We start from the raw sequence: 25,277 nt of genomic DNA, 5'->3' as shown, positions 1-25,277 counted from the left end.
AATGAGTTTACAATAATCTATTTACTCATTCAAAAAATACCTTACATTGCATCAAATCCAAATGTAGACAGAATCTAAAAGTAAAATGTCTAAACAGTTAAAAGAGGTATGCATCTGTATAGGCACACAAACTTTTCTGTAGGTGAAAATTAAGGCTAGAATTTTCTTCATACTGTAGTGACTTTTACTTTCTTCTGTCAAATAATATTCATAGCAAATTAAATAAATTGTACTTACACATTTTTCCTCTGTAGATTTAAAATTCCCCAACAACCTTGACAAATATCAAAGTTTATTCTTCTACATTTCTGGTTTCTGCTATTTTAGAAATAAGTATGTATATAGAAAAATAGGTAACAGCAGAGGAAGTGTACCTCAAGCTTCACATGGGTCTCAACAATACACTAAAAGAATCCTACAGTTGGCTGTTATAACTAAAAACTGTTCAACAGTTTGTGTTTCTATTGTTATGCATTCTCACAGATTTATAGTTACTTTTAAGTTTGCTCTTACTAAAGTATAAACAAAGGGACACTCCAATTCTGACCAGAGACACCTAAATACATATGCTAAGGTGAGCACTTAAAAATTTTGGGATGCTTAGTCTACTAATTTAAACCATTCAAATAGTTGATTTTTCAATGAAATTAAGAATTATGTAAACACTACAGTAACCAGAATTTAACATGTAAATCTACTGGCAATTAGAAGAATATGGGTAAAAAACTCCTTTTAACAGCATTTGCTTTTGAAAAAACAGTTTTTTCCGCTTTAAGGAGTTCCTATATTAAAACCAGTAAAAAGACAAACCCCAGGAGCTGGACTCCATCTTAAAATGAAAAACTAAGAACCATTAACATATTGAACCAATACCAATCCCAAACAGCAGAGGGCAATCACTAGTTTAAAAATTAACAGGAAATTCTGATTTGTGTCATTAGTTATTTTACAGTTCTGTGAAAAATCCCAAAGATAAAAAAATTGGATGAAGGGGGAAAAAAAACCCCAGAGTCAGGAATTTTTCAGTGTCCAAACCATATAGAAAGGATTAGAACAGCCTAATAAATGTTTGTAAAAACTAGATTGTTAGTGTGATGATAACTATTTGATTGAAATCAGAGATTAATGACTTTAAACCAAACCATTGAACACACCTTTCTTTTTATGGCCAGCGACTGTGGCTTTGTCAGCCGAGGAGGTGAACTCTGCTGATTTTCATCCCCGCCATCCTCCTCGCTGCTTTCCTTAGATTGCTCTGTGGATTGCCCTCGCTCCCCCACCACTGCCACACTTTCTGGAGATCGCAAATATTTATTTTTAGATTGTACTTTTGCAGGTGATTGCCTACTATTAGTTCTTGTGGAGAATATTTCTTGCTCTTCCTTTTCCCAGCAGCTAGCTTGTTCCATCAGACGCTCAGCCTGAAGGGTTGAGGTTAAAATAATGGATCACTGAAACAGCATTTACTTAGCCATATCCTTTACGTTCAGCTAAAGAGTTACAATAAGTCAACGTTGATTAGCACTGCTGGCTAACCTAGCGACAACATTTCAGCTGAATCATCTAGTAGCTCCTTTACAACAGTTAGGATAACAAACCAAAGAAGATTGCATTTCATGGGATATTTAGCACTATTAATGATGCAGCGAATTGATTTAAGTCCTTTAGCACTACATTACATGCCCACTGACATGGATCACTTTGAGCAAGTTCATAACACAAAGAATCGATTGACACTGCAGCCCCTGAGCTCTGCACCAAATTTGATCTGATTACATGCTCTTCGACTACCTCAAGAGTGATAAATACAGTTCCATGACAAGTGATTCATGTTTTAAGTTTTCATATTCATCCCCCCAAAGTTACCATGTCTTGCTGCACAGCTTCAACAAATTGTTCATTACAATAAATATCAGTATCTGCAATCATTAAGCAGTGGTCAAAGTTAAAACTGGTCTATTTGAGACAGCCTAATGCTGAATATTCAGAGTGATGACATCCAACGGAAGGGAAATTCAGAAGAAGTTTCTGTTATTACCTCCTTTTCTGCTTCTCTCTCTTCTTCAGAAACTGCAGCATTAGAAACTAACAAAGGAGTCCATCTCAAGCTTTCAGGATCTACTTCATTGATACGTGGATTTGCTTTCAGTTTCTCCATGTGACTTGAAATCAGCTTTTCCCTTCTAATAATTACAAATCTACAATACAATAAACAGTAATTTTAGAAAGCGATCACCTAAACCAACCTTCCTACAGTTTAAATCCTTTTGCACAATAACCTGTGAAAATAGATGGGTAAATAAATGGATACATCAAACTACAAATATCAGCTGACATACACAGATAACACACTTAAACTGCTGACTCTTTACCTAGACAAAGTGCAGTTCACGAAGTGAAAGCTCAATCACTAAGGCAACAGAGAGGAAAGTAAAGGTTTTATAGTTGACTACTCTAGATCCATGCAAGAAGTTTAGTGTTGGTGTGTCAGTCATTGCCAGAGCAATTTCCAATTTTAGTATGACATACAAGCATAAACAGAAAACATTGTGGATCGTGAGATCCACTGTGATCTCACAAGAGTGAGAAAGCCATTAATATTACAACTGAAGATGGCAGCTAACTGGAGAAGAAAGCAAGTTAGAAACATAGGTTTTCTAATGAAGCATAAAAAATGTACCTTAGTCCTATGCTGATGCAGTAGAAAACAACTTTCTAAATCACAATGAAATGAAGTAGTGTATCAAAAGTAGGTAAAGACTAATATAATAGCACAGTATGCTAATGTACTAGCACGTATCCCACCAAAGTCCCCTGTTAAAAAGAACTATACAATTTTAAACAACAACAAATGTTTTTAGCAAGGATTTCACATGCTGTAAAAATCAGGTAGGTTAAGTGACAATATTACCTTCCACTGAGAGAATGCTTTAAAAAATAATCAGATCCAGGTGAACCCCTTTCACAGAGTTGTGACAAACTTCTATTTCACTACACATAGGAAAAATTAACAAAATGTAGGAAATCATAGGAGGTCATACCCAAGGTGTTTGGCAGGAATTTCAAAGAAGTGATTTCTTTTCTTGGCTCAGCCACTGACCTTCTGGATACCTTTTAGGCAGGTCAGTTCATGTCCCTGTTTAAGCTTTACTACCTTTGAAAAAAGACTACCTGACCCTGTTCATAAACTATTTTGAATGCCATAAATGAAAAAATGTTATTTTCTAACTGGGTGTGAGTATTCAGGGCCTATAATAATTTGTAACAGAGCAGAAGCTGCACGTAAGTAATGAATACTTATCTGATTCTCCCTTAAAATGCACTGTCCCATCAGGTTGTGCATAAATAAGCACTCAAGAAAGTTAACGTTTCAGTGAAATGACAGCACTCCCCTTACTACTCTCATAACACCATCCTGTAAGCCAATCTCCTTTTTGAAGACTTGCATTCTTACTAGTTCAAACGTTACTGAGGCTGAGCTATTCCTGATCTATGTTTTATTTTTTGGCAACTCACTGTTTCTAAGGCAGCTTTGCTCGATTATAAAGTTTCTATGATTGGAATATCCGGAAAGAATTAAGGAGCTCTTCAGAAACAGAAATACCATTGGAAGTCATATAATGAAAAAGAGAGCCCAAACAACAAAACCAACCTATTTAAATCAAAAGTATCAATCAAGACCATTAAGAAGGAAGACATTCACAAAACAGGAACTCACCTTCCTAGTGCACTAGCTTTCGTCATTGATCACAACGTTAAATAGAAACTTTTCCCTCACTGTTATTCAAAGCAAGATATTTGCAAACCAAGAGTCAGGAATTGTACTTACGGAAGATGATACTGAATGAAACAAAATTCTTTGCTGAAAATATTTCAAGGTGGCCGCACCCTTCTAATAACTATTAACATGAAAGAGGATCCAAAACACCACCATTTGTTTAGGGAGAAAAACTCTTTACATAAGACCCCATTAAGAAGACCCGGCTGTACTGACTTCTTCAGTAAGACGGTTATCATTCATTTTAAACTCAGAATTTTACACAGACATTTTTCACATCAACTGTTTTGCAAGTAAAGAAAGTAAATGTTTAATCTCAGAATTTTTTAAGTTTTTACAAGATTCACTGACCTATCTTCTCTCTTATCTATCATGCTATGCTGCTGCAGGGTTGTGGCAATATCATGGGGACACATTCCAGTAGCTCGACTCATTCCTTTGATGCTGATTTGTTTTTCATGGTGGCAGTTAAGGTATTCTAATATGACACTTTTCCAGTAAGCCAAGTATGAGAGACGACCCAGATCAGACAATGGCTTTTCAGGAGATCCTGCTTGACCCTCTCTTCTAGAAAGTAAATAGCCTAAAAGGAAAAGAAACAGAATACCTTACTGAGATAACGAAACTGAAGAATTTTAACTACTGCTTAAAAAAGTTGTTATTAATAGAAAGATCAGCATGACTGATTACATTATTGGTAACTCTTGCAATTAAAGAAATCCTACCCACAAGAGATTGGTTTTCGTCATTATAGTGACATAGGAAAAGATTAAAACCTTGTAAGAGACTCAGATCTGATCTTATGAGAATCAAACATTAACCAAACCCCCCCTTCTAATCATAAGGCAAGGAGGAAAGAAAAAGCCAATGCATTTCAGAACAGGTCTTATCATACGTGATCTCATTTAAAACTAGAAGTATCTGGCCTTTCGAGAAACTTTTACACCTGAGTTACATCACTGAAGCCAAGAATTTTGAAGGATCTCAAGAGGAAGTGTCATGGGTAATATCAGTTAAGCCAGTTTTCTTCAAGAAGCCCCAGGTGACATAAGTTTTTGATTAAACAGTTAGTTGTTGTATTTCAGAGGTGACGTATAATTCACAAGTTGAATTGCTAGGAGAATTACTTAGGAGAAATAATGAAAAAATAATCTCCCTTAATTCACATTTAAGAACATTCATGTAATTCCAGTTTGCAGTCTTCAAGACAGTAACCAATCAGCTACTATGCAATATACCACCCTCATTTTGTATTCTATGTATGTCATAAGTCCTTTTTAACTCTCTTCAGCTTTAAAGAAGCTTTTACAGTTTAAAGTAGAACACACCTGCTTGGAGATAACAGAAGTCTGGTATTTGCCACCATTAAAACTAATTCAGGAGAAAGAAAAAACAACACAATTAATAAAATGTAACCTTTCACAGTAATTCATCCCTCCATGATAGCATATTCTGCCCTGTGCCTTTACAAAGACTCCCAAAACACGGGCTTTAAACACCAGGCTTACAAAAATGCCTATTCCACCATATGCATGAACATCATGCTTATGGAACGACATTACTCAAAATCATTTGGTATCTACCAACACACATAGCTCTTTTGCCTTCCAATATTCTTAAATACCTTTTTTTAGAAGTTGGAATCCCGCCTTTTATTTTTCAAACACTTCTTTAAAAACATATCTAGTACAGCCATATCACATTTGCTAAACAAATCCTCCTGAATTCTTCATAAAGTTTCTCCTAATTAAGTTAGCGATAAATTAAAAACATATGATTAACATCCAGTTTTGAGTGAAGCAGTGGCTGTTTCCTTATTCTGTTGCATGGTCTACCATATACAAACTGTACACACACACAAACATATCTATTTTTTAATATATAGAGAGAGAACTATGAAATGCACACATACATATATGTATATTTACTCAACCTGAAACAATGGTGTTCCTTTTTGGGGAGGCAATACAAAAAGTCCACAACAGAATTTGGAAAATGCATAGGTACTGGTCATCACACTCTAACCTCCAGTTTGCATAAAAATGTTTACCCATTAAAGTAGACATCCTACTACATTCCAAGTGATTGGTAACAATGTAGATACTGAAATAAGTAGTGGACCGTTCATATCTATTAGCATGATTTACGATAAAATGCTAGAGATTCAGGATGAATACCATTCCACATCTGCCTACTTCTACATAGCACATCGACGCCTACATAAAGCCTGCCTACGTCTGCACAGTGCCACTGGAAACTCAGCAAGTAAATTTATTCTGTTTTAAAGAAATACTACTTTAAAACTTAAGAAAAGGAAGGCATTTCAAGGTTTGAAGTTGCAGCATATTATATTTTTTATAACTAGATGATACGTCTTAGTACTACCTGTAACTCTTGTTGACAGGAAAAGCCAACCTTCACTTTCAAAGCCACATAACATCCTGAAGAGTTTGAAGGTAAAGAATTGCACAAAAGAAGACCTATAGCATAGAGCCTATTCTACAAAATTTTAGACAAACCTTCACTTGTATCAAGAAAGAATTTTGGATCAGCTTGTTTACAACATATAAAGACAAGTTTTATACTAAGACATCACTGCCTGTAGAAAAACATGCAAAAGTGCAGCAGTACAAGTAGTGATAGAAGTCTCAACACCGAAGAAGAGCGGGAGAGTAACCTAGATTTTTAAAATAAATCCATGAAGAGAACTAACAGTTGCTTCAAGTAATTTTACAGTTTAACCTACCAACTTCACATTCAAGAAAACTGGAGTACTAATAGAAAGTGTTTGTAGGCTGTTTTCAAGACCTTGATTTCATTCTTGTATTTCACTGTGATTTAAAATTACTTTGACAAGAACATTCTTCCTCCACTTCCATTTTCCTCATACATAACAGGGCTGTAGCTATACCTTCTTGGTAAGCATCTTATGAAGCTTAATAAGAAACCACTTGCAAGAGTTTGAAATCATTAAGCAACGACAAGTAGCTTTAGAGTTTTACTAGTATATTCTTGCTCATCAGATCCTTCGAATGGCCGGGGACTTTGAGACTAGTTCTTAATGGTAATTTTCACATATTTTTAATCTACATTAAAGCAGTGAAACTTCACCTGCATGGCAATAACATCTGTCGGTATTATTCTCCTACCGTTCTACAAGATAACCTATGCTTATCCAAGATACTCATATTATATAGGATCAAAAATATAAATCACAGGTAACAGTCTCAGTTACATGTAGCGAGCACTGAATGGAAAGTTTCTCTTAACAGATTCTGTGATTTGAATGACATCTATTAAATTAAACTTACCAAAGAGACGCCAAATAATTGATCTAAGTTGCAGGTAAATAAAAAACACTGATCTTGGTAGCTCGTGTATCTATCCTGAAGCATCTGAAATGAGTACAATATGCCCCTGTTAAACAGATACCCCCAGTGTCATTGTGTCTACCTAATCTTAATAATAGATAGCCTCAAAGTGGAAACCTGAAAGAACTTTCTTAAACTATAACCCCTGATATGAGATTATGACCAGCAGCAACATTCACAGGACAAAATATAGCTCCTCCCCACCCACCCCCAAGAGTATACAAGTCAGACTAAGTTACACACAAAAAAAACCCCAAACCCCAAAAAAACCCCCACCAAACCACAACAAAAGACCTAATCTAGAAGAAGAAAGAGTTGTTTGTCTGTCATATCTTCTGGGCATATGAGTGATAGTATCACAAAATCAAACAGCCAAAATACCATTAATGATTTTTAATTTTTGTCTTATTGCCAGCCTTCATAGGTAAGCAACATGCCACATGCAATTTACAGCCTTTGATTTTTTGTCATGCAAACCTCCCCAGAACCACTAACGTTTTATCTTATTCGAGATCAAAACAATTAGGAGAAATTCAATCTGAGAAAGGGAAAGTTAGTATAAGACATGTATTTTATGCCTTCAACACAAAATTAGGAGATAATCAGATATTAACACATACATGTAAAGAAATTAACTTGAGCAGTATCTTGTAATTTCAATCTACAGCATTCCCAGTATGTAACTGCTCTGAAATTGCTACAGCAGAGTCCACAACACACTTCAGTGAAAACAATAACTTTAATACATTTGTGTCAAATCTCCAGAAACTTTCAGTTAGTGAATTACTTTCAGTTAGTGAATTGTTATGCTTAGTTCTGTGTCTTAAAACAAATTAAACAGTGTGAGATCAGAGGTTGATAGTACCCTATTCTGACAGCGGCCAATAGAAAAATGCAAGGGACAGCCTAAAACAGACAACTATCTTCTGAGATTCACATGCAAACAGAATTAGTCTGGCTCTTTCCAAACATCTGCCAGGTTCCATTGGTATCATCCCCACACTCACCATTTTCTAAGAACTTGGTAAGATTTGTTAAGCATCACTGTCTTTTGCAAGCAGCACAGAGTCCATCTTCCTCCTCCATTGACCACATTTACCTAGGTTTTCACTAGTACTAGTCTTTATTGTCATGTCCACTGATATGCCTGGTACTGATGTGAACTTATTTGTATCTCCATAGCTCTCTCCTGAAAATCACCTAAAAATCAGGATCATATCAGCACCCTTTCAGTCCTATGGCACGAAAGCAGTTTTACGCATACTTAAATTTACAAACTACCATAAGTGGCTATTTCATTACTAAGTCTGTTTTATCTCCAAATCCCTAAGGCGAATCCTTCTTTCCCTGCCATACACATTCCAAACATCACTACCTCAGCTTTCTAATATTAAGCATAAATCAATTCACAGTTTTAAATAAGGCAGATACAATTTAGTTTGAGACAGCTGAATTGAACTTTGTTATCTATTGCAGAAGTACAGATGCGTCCCTTTGCTCTTCACACGGTAGCAAAGGCAGGCTAGTCCTCAAAGGTGTAAGATGACAGCAATGCAGATTACATAGAAGCTAGCAGCATAGGAAGAAGCAGCAGAGACACTAAACAACTGAACTGGTATCCTGAGAAAGACCAAGTGAACAAACTAAAATTGACAGAAGGAAGTCAAATGAAGTTTGAAGATATTCTGTAAGGACTCTCCTGCAGTCTGTGTGCTCTCTATACATGCTTTATATTCTATAGCAATGAACAAATCAATTTATCATTTCATTTCTGATGAATGGTCAAAGAAAAGAGATTTAGCTAAAAATAGTTTAGTTTCTTTGAATGTGTTTAAGACTGACCACAATCATTATACAGCCATTAGGTTTTCAAGTAAGCTAAGTAAATTGACTTGATTCAAGTAAACCACAGAACCAAAAACCCCAGTCTTGTCCTCTCTTCCCTCCAGCCCATTTGTGACCTGGATGCAGGTGTCTGAATTACACTACTTTGTGTGCACACAAGAGAGCATGGCCACACTGTGGCTCAGTTATACACAGAAATAGTTAAACTGTGGGAAGCATATTGCATAGGATTGAATGAACACTGCCTTAGTGGCTTTCTATTCACCCAAGAAGCAACAAAACTGAGCTAATATGAAGGTTTTGAACAAGTATTTTTGATGTAATTATATTTATTTCTATTTTTAAAAAAATTCTATCCTGGAAGAATCCTAGAAATGCTGTATTTTATATTAAATATTAAATACAAAGATTACATTGTTTAGCTTAAGAGTAAGCAATAGTAGGTTGGTTAGCATCCACACTTTGGAAAATAAAGAATTGTAGCAGAGTAGGTTCTAAGGAGGTGAAAGAGGGCTTTATTTGGCTTGTAAAATATATTAGTCCTCTTTTTATCAAAGTTTCAAAGTATCTCTCGCAATCTCCAACGGGCAATACAACTGTACATTTTATTGACAATTCAACACAGGCAGAACAGAATCCACGCAGAGCATCCTGATGCAGGTTCAACTTAATCTACTCCAGAAGATGCCACTAGTTGAATCTCTAGTATCATTTCCTGTGTTCCACTATCCATGTGCTCCCTTAACAGAGCAACTAACAGAAAGACCTCACCACACACAATAGACACTGTGCTGATCTAACAGAATTCCTCCACTCCTTGAACTTCCCTGCTTACAGGTAGGCAGGTTCTTTGAGAACAGTACCACAAAAAGAGGCACTTCATCTTTGTGAGGACATCATGTATGATGTTTAACTATTGCTCTGAAAATATCTTCCACCTCATTGCATTGCAATACATTGCGTGGTTTTCAGCAGAAACAGAATCAGCAAAAACATGACAATGTCAAGAGTACTGAATCTCATTCTATACATGGGCAAGTACTTACAAATTGCAGTTGCTTTCTCCTATGCTACTAGCAACAAATTCACGTATTTGTTTTTCACTTATGCAGGTTAAAAATTAAAACAGAGTCTTCAAAGTGGACCCTGAGGGTAGGGATTCATGAGTCCTACATTTCAGCTAGGATAGATTTTTCTGTTTGCCCAAAGAGCTGGAAATAATCGTTTGCGCTGAAAAATTTAGAAGAAATTTATCTGAGAGTCTGTCATCTAGGATACAATTTTATGTATCAATCACGTAACGCACTGGAGACAAAACACAGTTCTGATCTTATTTAAGAAGTCACGTTCAGTATCACTGTCTAGGAAATCAGTAATATTAATCTGTCTGAATAAAAAAAGTTAGAAGTATTAGTGAAAAGTGTCTACTATGTTCTTGTAACTGAGACAGAACTCAGTTTCCAAAAAAACAAACATCTTAAAATTCAGATGTGTACTACCAGAGCATTTCAGAGTCCTCGTCTTGGATCATACTAGCTGTTCCAGAGAACACAACTCTTCACTCAAATTTTGTAAATCAAAATTAGATCTTCACTTTTTGTTTTTGATCATCTGCAGATTAGATTGGCTTTTACCTTAAAGAAAAGCTGCAGTAAAATGCAGTGTTTCTTTCAAAAACAGAACCACACTGGTGGTAGTTTAATGCGAGAAAAGAAGCAGACCTTTGCTTCCCTGCAAACACTCATTACAGACAAATGTTTACATCCTGTTTCATCCCTGCACATTCACAGAATTATTAATACACATAACACTCAAAACTCTTGAGTAGGAGCAACTCAGAGTACAAGAACAATACAGAAAATGCAACATAGCAAAAGTCCCTAGATTAGAATAACTCCTAAGAGTCTTTCAGCACTAACTCTGTCACTAAAACCTATAGGACTTCGAACAGTAATGGACTTGGCAAACAGGAAATCTTTATTCTGTTCAACAGGGTTTTATCAAGACAGCTTTCTCTTGTACGTTTTAGGCTATCACCTTCCATGCTTACTAGTAAAATTGCTTGATCATCATGATGGTACCTTGCTTCAAAGAATAAAATTTCTGTTGTGAATCTTTACTTCATTTACATGGAAGAAAAACTCTCCATCTTTTAAAGTACAAAGGATCAAAATTTAAGACAAGTATAACTGTAAAATCATTAATTTATTGGTTATGTATTAAAATACTCACGAAACAGACAACACTGTATTATCACATCTGAATAGTCTTCCAATCATTTTTAAACCCAGAAAGTGACATGGTATTCTTGTAATAGCTAATGGCTGAGCATCAAGGTGGGGAATAAACCATATGAAGAATCAAACTCAAATCTGTTAACCTAGGCTTCCAAAATTAAGTCTCTTTTGCCACTGTAGTTTGCCTCACAGCAAAACACAAAAGCAAACTTAAAACATTTCCAAACTTGCTCAAGCCTTGCCTGCATAGAAAGCCCATTTTAAAAACAGGTTTCAACTCACAAACAGGAATGACATAGCTTAGAACAACTGTCAGGTTGTCAGCCCTCACAGAGTCATGAAACAGCTACTGAGCTGCTACAACACACAGCATGTCATAATAAGGTAAACTGTCACCAGCTTTGGTTTGCCTATGAGACATGTCATCTGTACGTACTGGTATTCAGCAGCTGAGTTGCAAATGGCTTAACTGCCTGTGAATGAAGGACAAGACAGACAACAAGGACAGAAGCACTGTTGTCATTCTAAGGGACATGCTTGCTCTCCAGCTGTGCACTAAGGCCACTGCAATCAAATTAATTTGAACAGCTACACAGAACTGCTGTCAATGCATAACTAAACTCCATTTTACCTTTCTGGACCTGTTCAGTTACACTAACAATAGTAATACATCACCGATCCTATAAATAGGCTTGAAGAAAGCTGCCAGTGTTGAGTACCACATCACAAAGTCCAGTTTAAAACGCACCTATAGAACACACTGCTTAAACGACAGCCTGCTGACAGCACTTTTACTTCCAAACTTCCCGAAGTTCACTTGGAAAGTAAGTTCTACCATGAGCTAATCTAATGCTAACAGCAGAAGTTTCAGAAGACAGCATATGTAGAAATACCTGTAGACAGAATTTATACAGATCCAGAAGCATCTCAGCATTTGTTACATGATTTATACCAAGTCAAATGCTCTAGCATCTTTGTAATATCGTGATGATACAAATCCATTTATTTCACTCATTGCTGTAGTTGTTTACTCTTCCTTGTCTTTTTTGAAGATGCATGTAACATTTGCCACCTTTCAGTTACTGAGAATGTTCCCCAACTGCCCTCACTTCTCAAAGATGATAGGGAGAGGTCTCACAATCATGTCAGCCACTTCTCTTGGGTGAATCTCACATGGTCCTATGAGTCTGTATATGTCCGTTTTACTTAAGTACTCTGTAACTTGATCTTCCTCTACCAAGAATGACATCTCTGCTCCTTAAATTCTGCCACACCTCAGTACAGGCCCTGTCAGTGAAAGTCAAGGCAAAGAAAGTACCGAGTACCTCAGATCCCTTCCGAGATCCCCACTGCACCCCCATGATGTCACACAATGCCTACTCCATTCATCAGCAGGGCCATGTCCTGCTTAATGTTCCTTTGGCTGTTTACATACTTGTACGAGCTTTCCTGTTGCTCTCCACATCCCTCAGTTTCAACTCCAAACAAGCTTTAGTTTAATGCCATTCCTGCACATGTAAGCAGTATCAGTACCTTTTGTAGACTTTGTTTTTGCTCAAGTCAGGAGCTCTCCCTGCAGCCTAGCAGGCTTATTGTCATGCCCGCTATTTTCAAGAACATTAGAATGAGTAATGTTTGCAGTTTGAGGAAACTGTCTCTGGATATTAACATGTCCTATACACTTCTGTCCTTCACAGCAGCCTCTTACAGGAAAACACTTACCAGTTCTCTAAACAAGGTAAAATTCTGGCCCTTAGTCTGCTAGGTGTCCTCCTTACTTCCCTCAGGACCTGAAACCCTGCTATCTCATGGCCACTGTAGCCTGGGCTGCCTTTGACTATTACTTCCCTGATCAATTCCTCTTTATTTGCAAGTAGCAGATTCAGCAAAACATTTTCCCTAGCTGGTCCTTCCAAAATCTATGTCAATATATTGTCCCAAACACCCTGCAGAAGTCTGCTGGATTGCTTATATCCTGCTGTGCTGCCCTTCCAGCGGGGTGTTTCAAGTAGTCCTTGAGAACAAGGGCCTTCCACTAACAGATGTCATCCAGTTGCTTGGAAGGTTCACCTGCTTACCTTTCTGATCAGGCCGTCTATAACAAATGCCGACCACAGTATGCATGACTGCTGCCCTATTCGCTGATTCTAAGGCATACAGACTTGACAGGACTATCACCCAACCGGCAGCAGAGCTCCATGCTTCCAAGTCATTACTCTGTGCAGAGCACAACCTCCTCTCCTCGGCTTCCCTGCCTGTCCCTCCTGACGAGACTTATCCATCTATTGCAGCAGTCCAGTCTTCTGAGCTACCCTATTGCACCTCTGTAACCCCCATGAGGTTACAGGACTATGACACAATACAGTCCAATAATTCCTCCTTTTTGTCTTCAGGACTTGAGAAACTGGAATAATGGTATCTCAAACACAATGCAAGAGGGCCCCCTTCCCCTGGGCACCCCAATCACACTGTCTCTTGCAAACCCCACTCTCCAAGAAGCCCAAGATCTGGGTGGCTACTTATTCTCCTAGAAGCTCTGTCGAAGTTAGTTTCTGATGTGCTAGTGTGGTCATTCCAACTGGTGCCTGTGACACATCACCATCATGGTTGTGTCAACTCCAAACAGCTCCCTGTACCCTCAGGACACCCCATTCTGGGGCAACTGTTCCATTAAACTTCCAGGTTTTCACATCTTTGTCATTAGTGCTATCCACATGGTTGTTAAATAAGAAGCTGGACACAAGTCTACTCCACCCCACTTCAAGACTTCCTGCTTGACAAGCAACTTCACCCGCTGTCTTTCAGTTCCCAAACATAGTTCAAATCACCTTCTGAACTAAGGATCCATCAACATGCTCCGTCCTCCTATGCTGTGCTCCAAAATGCTTATGCTGAATTAGGAACCAAATTAGTAGTACACAAACTTCTTTCTCCTTAACTACTATCACACAGCTCTAAAACGTATTTTAAAATTGTTCCATTTCCTACCCTTTAGTCTGGAAATTGTTCGGTACAAGAAACTAATACCAATATTCTATCATATTTTACAGTGTACTGAGTTTACAACAAAGGTCACTAAATATGTATGTTTTTCTACTGTTATGAAAAAGTGAAAAAATTACTTTAAACAAGTATGGGTCTCCATGAAGTGTTAAGATAAGTAATTATAAGAAACTTTACCAAGAGGCAAATATAGTCTCCTATTTTTTAGGATTCATCTTGGAGAGCATTTCTATGATCTTATATTCAAAGGCTGGGGAAGGTTCAACACTTTAGTGTATTTTATATTAACATTGTAAATACGTTTCTGCCCATTTTAAATGCTATTTTCCTATCAGGAAGTATTATATCTAGCATGAATATGCCCTCTGAGCTACATATACTCACACCTGTTTAACTAACAGATGACAAACTCGCAGGTAATTCAATTAATCACTTGGTCCAGAGCAATTATATAATAAACAGGAACATTTGGACCTCAAATGCATGATGCACTTCTGCACGAGCTGTACAGATTAACTGCATTGCAGATTAGAGCAACAATAGATACAAATAAGCATTTGGATTGTATCAGTTATTCACTGCTTCATGTTATGCACTTTAGCAGTCAACAATGAAGTTCACGGATCTAGTCTATCTGCCAGTGAAGCGAGATAAAAAACATCACCACTGACCAGAGCTGCTGGAGGGTAGCAAAGGGATAGGAACAGCGTACTGATGTCATGAAAATGTGAGTCAAATAGGAGTAGGTTGCTTGGATCTTAAGAACAGATTTTAGTCTACTGATCTTTCCCCAATTTTAGACTGAATGTAGCCTTCACAGAAGAAGTTCATTTAGAAACATACACACTACATCAGCAAAAAGTGAAATTAATGCTATGCTAGCATTCTGGACTTCAGTCTGATTTATAAGGATAATAGATTTTCCTCATGCATCGTCTAACTTAAACCTGTCAATCTCAGGTTCATAGTTATGCATGCACACCACAATTACGCTATATAAATGTTTACATATGCTTCCACATACAGCAAAGTTATTCCAACACCACTGAAGTAACTCTCATACAGAAGACAGAATCAGGTTACTTACAAAAGCTTTCCAGATAGACACTTTAAAGATGCCAATGCACTGTTGAAAACCCTGAACAGACAAGAGAGCCACAACAAAAATCAAACTACTGCCAGAAGTTGGAAACAGCTTGGTATCTACTTCTCAGAGGCATCTAGTCATAAAATGGAGCCTTTCAGAAAGTCATAAGCAATAGTTTGTGCTCAGATTACCCTTATGTAATCTGTACTGTTCAACTCCTATTTGTATTTTGCTAATATTTGCGTCAGAAGAAAACGTACTCATTATAATCTATCTAGAACAAAACAAGCAACCAGTGAACTATTTGCCCTTGCATGTTCTTAGTTCTTCTCGGCTTCTTTAAAGGCCAGCCCCCACAAAGGAATTACTAGACTCAGGCAGATGGAATCAAGCACATTTCCATTAAACTTCAGTTTGTTTGAAACATAACCAAGTAAAATAAGTCCCTTAATATGGAAAGGAAGAACTCGTAAGTTTTCATGCAATGTTCTGTGTTAAACCAGCAATCTGAAAGAACAGCAAGTACTAGTAACTGTTTTTACTACATGGGTATCTAAAGCGAAGATTTTCCTCAAACCAGCATTTCGAGTTATCCTAAGAAACTTCCTTTTGTCTTATAAAATACCAAATACTGTGTTTTGAAATTATATGAAGAAGTTGTGAAGACACAGGTGCAAAAGGGTAGTGGGAAAAATCAAAACAGCTGAGTATTCAGACAAGATAGCTCAATGCAGTCAGGTCAGCTCAGCATTCCAAGTTCAGAGGTATGACCACGTGTGGAAGGCAGAAATAGTAAGGTGAAAGCATGAGCTTATTAAGGCTTACAATTCCTAAAACTGTAATTCATGTCACCGTTTTTTCCATAACTATTCTGTGTGCCTCTGAACTGTTCTTATCTATGTCAACGGGAGGAAGGTCAAAGATAGAGGACCTTAAATAGGTGTTAGTACCCTCTTTGAAAGCACTTTTGAGGCAGCTTCAAAGGACCCCAATGCCAAGATCCACACAAACACTATAAAAAAAAAAAAAAAAAGAGACTAGCTGTAACTTGAGATGCTTAGGATCAGTGAACAACCTGCTACATTCTCTTTTCTTCTTTGTCTGGTTAAAGAAAAGCTTTCTTCCTGATGAACAGAGTAAGCCAAAGATTCTCTCATTATTGTTCCAAGAAATAATGCCAGCTCTCAGTCCTCTCCACATCCTCAAGTAAACTCAACACAGGGGGCCCAAAACCTTTAGTTCCTTTAGAGAAAGCTTCACAGAAGAGGTTAGTGCTAAACAAATGCCCTTCATGAAGGGAAGGAAAGGTAAAGGTGACTGCATTACAGTCAGACCAACAAAAGGCACCCTTTGAATGAATTAATTGGCTAACACTTATTTTACCTGTGCCACTTGCCAGTAAACCTCTTGAGTCGAGGTTCTGTGTACGAAGTGGACTACTTATAAGCAGAGTGAAAGCATAAGCAAGAGAAAAGGAATTGAAGTACCCTTAAAAGCAAGACTTGCATGCACAGAGGGCATCAGTCTTGACTACCAATTGGATGGATAAACTTGTCACAGGTTAAGTAGTTCAGAAGATCATTAACAGAGCCAGACTGTTCTTGATTTTATAAGCAAAGTTTTAAGTTATTCTTTAAATTTGTATTTTTTCATTATTAAATTACACTGAACAGTAAATTGTTTATACAACCGTAACTGTTGAATGAATTTCCTTTAAGAAGTGCCACTACCTTCTGGTGTTAAATGCTGGCAGCACTTGAATACCATTTTTAAAAATGTATCAAACATGCTTATTAGAACATGCTACTTGTTTGCCTTCTTACAGGCTCTACATACTCCTACAAGACTCATTTGACAAGACAGGAGGATGGACTTGGGAGGCTATGCCTCACATTAACAAGTAAACAGAATACAACCAGGACCTATACATGGCACTGAGGCCAACCAGATGGTATCCATGCCATTAAGCTCCAACTCTCAGCTAGAGTGATAACCTGGCTGTTAACAATTTTCCTGAGCCACGAATCTGGTAGAACTATGTTATTACACTTGGAAAGTGACAGATGCCCTGGCTTAGAACTGTATCAGGGATAGTTTTAACAGTTTTGGAGTAGATCCCCAAGCTCCAGAGCCCAAAAGCTTTTCCTATCATTGTTTTATTCACACCTACAAAAGATAGCTTAGTAGTACAAAAGTACATGAACAATAGCGAAACAGGGAGTCAGTACTGAGAAGTCAAAAGGCACATATAGGAAATCACTGCAAATACTGCATTTGCTCAGGTAAGTTGTCACGACACACATACTTCGTAAGACAAAAGACTCAAACTGCGTTTGTCTTACATGAGCAGTAAAACATCACTGCTGTTCATTTGCTCTACTAAAGCATGCTGTACAACAAGGAATTAACGAAGTAATATTTAAGAAAGAACCACAGATGAAGGAGACTATTAGGGAATCTCATGGTGATACCTGGTTAGCCAGTAGATACAGAACCTGTGTGATAAAAAGTGCACATTATCTACCAAGCACTGAACACAAAAATCCATCTATTACAGCACACTTCAAAAAGCTAAGCCCAAGACATGGCAATCTGCTAAATATCTACTGTTACTCAAAACAGCATTAAACAAGCAAAAAAATTAATTTCTTTACAAGAAGGTAGAACTGCCTGACAAAAGCGATGGAACTAAAAGAAACACACATCCATTAAGAAAGCCACGAGGTTATCTCATTGAGGTGAAATGTCTCACTGTGCCTCAACAACAGGGCAATAGGCTACTAAATACCCACTTTGTCCACTGACTTGCTGCAACAGAACTACACTCTGCAGTCAAAAGTAGAAACTCCTGATCATTAAAGATGCACTATTTAATTAAAATCTGTTTTCAGCCACCAGTCTTCAGCAGATGGCTTCTCCTGTTCACTAACGCCCTATAAAGACAGCTTTGTCCAACAAACATTTGTTTTCATTACCATGTTTGGCCTTGCCTTTTAGCTGTTTTCAATGCTATCTGAAATAAAGATGCTCTTCAGTTAAAACAGTCTTAGCTTCTGTATCTGAAGTGACATGCCTGACTTCTTTTGCAGTTCTGATAAATGTACAGTATCTTGAAGCTATATAAAAGCAATGCCAAGAAATCCCGAGAGGCTGATTTTCTTGGAATAATCTTAAGTCAACAAAGCTTGATTCAGAATCCATCTTTATCCCCCCCCCATCTAAATCTCAGCGTGACAGAATGTTCCTTATTAGTTATTTAGGAGAGGCCAAACCCATGCCTTCAGGTCACCAACATAATCAATCATCAAGAAAAGAACATAAAATAAGCAGCAGCATTCAGGCTTCCTCACAAATTCACAGCTCCCACAGACATACACTTTCAACTCTCTCTTAAAGAAAAAAGTAAGAAAAAGGCAGGTAATTCAACCTTTCATTTGGACACAATACATTTGTAAACACACCAACAAAAATGACCAGAAGATTGACACAGTGTTCTGTATTGGGGTACACAAGTCAGTCAGTCAATAATAAAAAAACCAAACACCAGAATGATTCAATACAGGCCACCACAGGTAATAAATGACACAGGCCTGTTTTATACAGATCCTTAAATCTGTGGTGTTGACTTCAGAAGTGTAGTTTGAGAATATATTTTTCCAATAAAGACTGTTTAAAAAAAACTTCCTGTTCTTCTCCATCCTCAGTCTCTCATTCTCACCCTCCATTGTTCACCACACTAGCAGCAGTAACGAAATAAATCTTTCAGGACTTTAAAGGTGAGAAAGGGAATGCTAAAATGCTGTTGGTTAAAATAAATTTTATCTTTTTAAAAAAAAAAAATTGGTCCCACTTCATCCCCACCTCAATCCTGTTTAGAGAACATAGTAAAGTTTAACTGTAAACAACTTTTTTTTTTTTTTTTAAAGTGTTTTTATTCCTAGATTGTATTCCTGATATATTTCAGTATTTGTTACAGCAAACTGTAAAACATCTTAACATCAGACTTTGGAAAAGAACAGTGCAAGGGGTGTTTACAGAAAGAGTTCATCATTCCACAGACACCCTGGTTTTTCAAATGTTATCTCTATGTGATATCCATATTTGATTAAAGTACTTACACATTTAAAAAAATTCCTTCTGATTTTCTCAAAGTAGTTTAAAAAAAATTACTTTGTCCAATGCATTATTTCCCATGACCAAATTAAGGGCCTTAGACGATCAATTCTATATAAACACATACTAAAGAAGCAGATCCAACCACTTAAGACCCCACTGCAGCTTGGGCCTAGCTCTGAATAGCAGGCAGGTATCAGAAGTGGTTCCCAGCAGTTCCATAAGTGTACCAGAACTTACATGCCACAGATGTGAACACACTTCCTCTGATCTCTCCTAATAGATGTGCTCCATCATAGCATCCACCTTGAATTTAATTTATTAAGTAGTATAAAGAACACGAGTTTTCTTAGTTCAAGATCTGTCATATTTCCAGCTGAATACAGTTTTAAATCAGTTACCCCTCCTCCAACCTGTTACTAACTACAAGGCAAGTCTGCACAGCTACTTAACACAAGCTAAGGCTACACAGCAAAGAAATTGTGTGATTTCATCATAATGAAAAAGAAAACTCTATGTCCTTTCATTACTTCTGCCCTCTTTGCCCCCTTTTAATGCTTCTGTTAATAGTCTGTCATTGTTTCTGTGTTCAAGTATTCTTAAAAGAAGAAACAACATCATTTCCATATTGTAATGGCTTTGCTCATTTGCTTCATTCCAGCTTCCTACCAAAAAATGAAAGCCCTTCAGTAAAGAAAATTTGTCACCTTTTCCAAAGCTCTTCCTTTACCAATACAATACTTTCTCAGAGCCACTGTAAAAACCTCAGGCAGCATTTTTACTCTATTCCACCACTTAATTCCAACACATTTATTGCATTTAAAAAAACTGCATCTTCAAAACAGGGATGACATTTTCTCAAATGCTAGTATCATCTATTAGCCATATGTTGCCCTAATGACAGGTCACATGTTAGTCCGTTACTAGTTTCAAGTTCTCTTCAACTTGATTTTTTTGGATGATTGCACAAACATGGTGCTTCACAAAAAGTCATTGCTTTTCAGGTTTTCAGAGGAGTAACCTAATTTGCTGTTAAAACAGAAAGCCTAGAAACACTACAGCAGTAACCAAATATAAGAGAGTCATGAAATCAATCTTTTGGCACAGCAACATTTCCAAACCTTAATATACCAAAGCACCACAAAGCCAGTGTGGAAGATGGAGCTAGAAGAAGAGCCCACTGTCCAAACTGCAACTAGCCATGGAAAGCTACCCCTGACTCCTTCTGAAGACACTGGAAAAATTCAAGACATAGTAATGGACATAAGTGAGAAAACTAGGCCCAAAATTGTCTAAAAGAAATTCTTATTTTCAATCAAAAATAATCTTTTGTCTCTATCAAAAGACTCAGCTTTTAAAGTATTGGAGCCATGAAGAAGTTTGAAATAACTAGTTGAGCCTAGAAAAGAAAATGCTGTTTGAACTGAGCATATCCAGAAATAAGCAGTTTTATTTTTGAACAATATTCATGTTTTTCTTTAAGCTTAGCAGGAACCAAACCTCTTCCCTTTCACAGAAAAGCTGATTTTTACATGCTAGACCAGCTCAATACCAAACTTGCAGGGAGAACAAAATTGCACTAAAGACCAGAAGAAAAATTCCATACTCTTCAGTCTCCTTAAACTGTGCCTGAAGACTATCCTAGGTTTCACGCAATGCGCTTTTTTTCTGCATTGCATGGGGGAAAAAAAAAAATACATATATATATACACACACACACACACTTGACCAAAAAATAGATACCAGATTTGGGGAAATGAGCCAACAAGGACAGTTAACAGACATACTTTTCCTACACCCGAATACAACTCCACAAGTAATGAATTGTTTGTTTCTTCCACTGCCAGACTTGGATTGTCTGCCCCTATCATGATCTCCTCACAAAAAACCTCAGCTACACATCCCAACAGAGAATCTGCTCGTTCAAGCTAATGGGAAAAAAAACCCCACGCTATTAAAAGTTGCACACAATGAATGATACAAAAGGTCAAAAAAGTCAGCACTGACTTTCCCAAACATGCAGGCAAGTGAAACAAAAAACCTCACACCCAAAACAAAGAACATACATAGCCCAAATAGAATACCAGCAGGTTTCATTAAAACAGGTTTCCTCTCTCAGCAAAAATAATCATTTCACAATGAACACATACAGCAAATGAAAAGAAGGAATTCTAAAGGGAAGGAAGAAACTGCTACAATCAATTGGACCAGAAACACCCTCAAGATAAATAGCAAAAGGCTATCAAGGACTTTGCTCCTCAGCATTGAGCCCAGTTGTTACTGTGATGCAAACGAACCATCAAAATACTAACCACCACAATTGAAAAGGTTTATCCTAATATTGTCACATGCCTTTTTTTCCCCTCCAACTGCTGCTAGGCCTCCAGCATGGAATTTGCAATCCAGTAAGCAGAAATATGGGACTGGGATGAGATAAGCAAGTGTGAATCAAAAGATTGCTTTAAACTTACAGAAACCGAATGTGAAATACTGCAGTATTGCATTCTAGTAATATTGAACTCTGTGTTAGATAAGCCAAATAAAGAAATACTAATTTTAGTAGGCACTGCAGCCTAATGAATAAAAACAGAAAGCATATGAAGATTCTAGGCTTTGTGAGAGCTCAAATCAAGAAAGTCAAGAAAAACTTCTTGTACAGAGAAGCTGCTGAAGTTTATAAAAGAAAGAGGACTGCACAGAGAGGAGCAGCTACAACACTGTAGCTTCAGGGCTCCCACTGTCAAAACCAAAACAGCAATGCAGGCCGAACTGACAGAGGACATGTAAAGATTCACCCAAATGCAAGTATATATAATCCTCGTGACAGGAATCATAGCTGTGTATCACTGCAAATGGACTCATACATGAACATGAAGTAAAAAAAAACAGAATGGGATCTTCTACAGTAAAAGCCTGTTCTCTGGTTTATTTCTGGATCAACTTCAGTTGGAGTCTACTTGCCCAAAATTTAATTTACAGCCAATACAGAAGATTCATGCAGAAGTCAATTATTCTCCCTCAGGTACAACCCTGCAATCACAATCCAGTCAACCTCATGGAATACAAGAGCAACAAGGAAATGAAAACAAAACAAAAAGCCCAAACCCAAAAAGTCTGGCAAGAGTTATCAGTCCTGTAAAAGGCAGGAAGGAATAAATATATCAAGCAAATTAAGACCCTTATTCATTTTCAGGAACTGCTTTTGTACATTTAGATATACTCCAAGTAAAAATTAGGTTCCTTATATGAAAAGTCAACAGACTGAGTATGTTTTATTAAATATTATTTTATAACAGTGTAAACAAAATTAAGACCTCATGTAAACAATTTTGTCTTCAGTATGACATGCTTCTAGAAAATAAAACAGGTTAAAATGAATTTATCTTACAGTAAAGTGAATTAAGCAAAATGAAGCAGTATCAAGTCTGCAATTTTACAAATCAACAGTTTCACCATTTAATAAATATCTAAAACTAAACTTTTTTTCCATTTCTAAACAGCCCAACAAATTTCTGTAACAGTCAAAACCTGTAACTTCCCTACCAAAAAAACCTCAAACACAAAAATAATTCTTAACAGGCTTTAAAAAAAAAGAATAGATACAGACACATATATTGTGTTTTTAAAAACATTTCTACTTAAATGACCAATGACATACAGAAAACTACACGTGAAATTTTTGCTCGAGATGATCAGGCTAGAGAATTCAGGCATTTTACAACATGTTTTCTTATTCTCACAGAAGTTAAAGTACTCTTCCTAAAAATCTTTTTTCCACACGTGAGAACATGGATTTCTGAAGAGATACACAGACAGACCTTACACAAAGCTTTATCTTGGTGTCCACAGAGTAAGAAATAACAGTATTATCAGTTTCTATCTGAAATATAGATAAGTTTAGATGTAGTTAGTAAAAGTAAAAAAAAAAATAAAAATCAATGCTTAGAAAACATACACCTATTTTTCTTTTAGCAAAATAAAAGAATTTATTTTCCCTTGCGAATTATAGGACAGCCACATAGACTCATCTGTAAGGATTAAATTAGTTCAAGACAAAAGAATGCATCACAATCTCAACAAATGTATTTCACTTACCAAAAAAGAAGCAAATTCTGTACCACAAACTATATTTTCCACCAGACTGCTGACAAAGCAGAAGTTGCATAGTGGCTTAAGGCTGCGTTCTTTCCAGCCTTTCTAACTGTCAAGTGTCTAGATATATACAAAGTAATGTGAGCAGTCAACTGCTTGCACACAGTTCTTGAGACCTTTGCTTTTGTGGTTTGTAACTATCATTTTCTGAAGATTACTTGCTCAGTTACATTTTTATTATTTTAGTCACTGTTCTGGTTACTGTTATGAAAAAGATAAGTACCAGTGACTGCTTCACAGAATTCAAACAGAGCAGTTTAGATGCATTATCTGCAGGACAAATGAAGACTTAACATTCAGAGCATAAAATTTACCTTCCAGTATCTTTATGATAACGTGACAATCTAGATAACAATACTGGCCAAAAATGTTTTGAACTATGACAAACTTGGTCTGTTCAAGTTTAGAATAACAACAGGGGTTTTGCTATATCCCATCTTCTCAGGCCAGTTAGAGCAACGTGTTCTCAGGAAACCACAAGTGAACAGATAGGGTGAAGTACAAAGAAGATGGTAGTCAGTCAATTACAATATAGGGGGTAGAAACACAAATAAAATTCCAAGAAAAAAACATAAATAATGGATTTTAAAGTTTTCTTGTGTGAAGACAGATTTTGGACTCATTAATCCAGATGTGGCTATGGCTGCCCTATTTAATGGCATTCAGCCTCCATCCTGCAAAAGGATATAAATACAACCTAGGAAATCAAGCCTTGAAGCTTTACCCTCCTTTCTACACCCAGGGAAAAACAGCCACAAGCAGTTCTCTCGCTACCTTTAACTTAGTTTGCACCTCACTCTCACTGCAGAGCCAGACTTTCTCAGTCACCTCTTGGTTCTTCATTCTGTTGGAAACTGAGTCAGTCTCATTTCCAGTTACTTAAGAGATCCTCTGTCCAGAAAACAAAGGGAAAACACTGCGGAAAGGTACAGAAGAACTGACTGTGTGCTCCCAAAGTGGGCAGCCTGTTAGCTACAGCAGAAGCTAAAGCTGGTCTATGGAGTATGCTCAGCAGGTATAGAGCTGCAGCCTATATCTGTGATACGAACACGTCTGCCAAGAGGAAAGGCGTAAGAATAACACCAGATAACCTTCAAGGTAAGGATACCACTAGATCATGTTGCAAGTTATCACAGAAGTCCTAATGATTCAAACAATCTGCTGTGCTTCCAGATTTTTCCAGAAGGGTAAGAGGGATGGAACACCCTACTGATTTTTTTCCAGATTAAATAGCACATGGCATAGTAACAGAGCACAGATCCAGAGAGACACAGCATATCCATATCTTCTATGGAATCCACAGGTTTCATAGCTCTGCCATCAGTTTTGTAGACGTAACTATCACAAATTCAACCAGAATAACGTTTGTTGAGAGTGCTTCTTCTGAAAGACACCAGAGTAAAACCAAAGAAAAAGCCTAGAAGTACTTACCAGTTGTGCCCAGTAAGAACTCCCCATCTCCTTTTGCAAGGAGAGATCCTAATCCTAAACCAGGGCCAATTTCTACCTAAGTAAGCTTAATGTTCACTCCAGAGTTCCAGAAATAAGCAGTATTTCTCACTGCCTTTCCTAAAACGTTGCGGAAGGCACACAATGGAACAGCTGTTGTGTTCCACTCCAGTGACAGCTACATTTCAACAGCAAATTAACTGGTCCAGAACCATCCTTACCTAACTCACAAGGGTATAGTG

The 25,277-nt window shown here is 37.1% G+C and overlaps 1 protein-coding gene across 9 annotated transcripts in view; it reads right to left on the bottom strand.

Annotated features, from left to right (window-relative positions):
- The window catches only part of KAT6B (lysine acetyltransferase 6B), a 113,901-nt gene that overhangs the window by 5,571 nt on the left and 83,053 nt on the right, over nt 1-25,277 (bottom strand). For 5 of the 9 annotated variants that reach the window (XM_075758606.1, XM_075758605.1, XM_075758610.1 and 2 more), the window contains exons 13-16: nt 19,675-19,740; nt 4,130-4,361; nt 2,039-2,198; nt 1,155-1,421 (exon numbers count right to left, since the gene is read on the bottom strand). In XM_075758606.1, coding sequence (XP_075614721.1) covers nt 1,155-1,421; nt 2,039-2,198; nt 4,130-4,361; nt 19,675-19,740 — 725 coding nt within the window. The remainder of the gene's footprint in view (nt 1-1,154; nt 1,422-2,038; nt 2,199-4,129; nt 4,362-19,674; nt 19,741-25,277) is intronic. The other 4 variants (XM_075758612.1, XM_075758611.1, XM_075758607.1 and 1 more) reach the window with 1 other exon arrangement.

The sequence above is a fragment of the Balearica regulorum genome, chromosome 7, assembly GCF_011004875.1.
Source record: "Balearica regulorum gibbericeps isolate bBalReg1 chromosome 7, bBalReg1.pri, whole genome shotgun sequence".
In the NCBI taxonomy this organism is placed as follows: domain Eukaryota; kingdom Metazoa; phylum Chordata; class Aves; order Gruiformes; family Gruidae; genus Balearica; species Balearica regulorum.
Note: the sequence above shows the minus strand (reverse complement) of the source record. Positions and strands in the feature narration are given on the sequence as shown.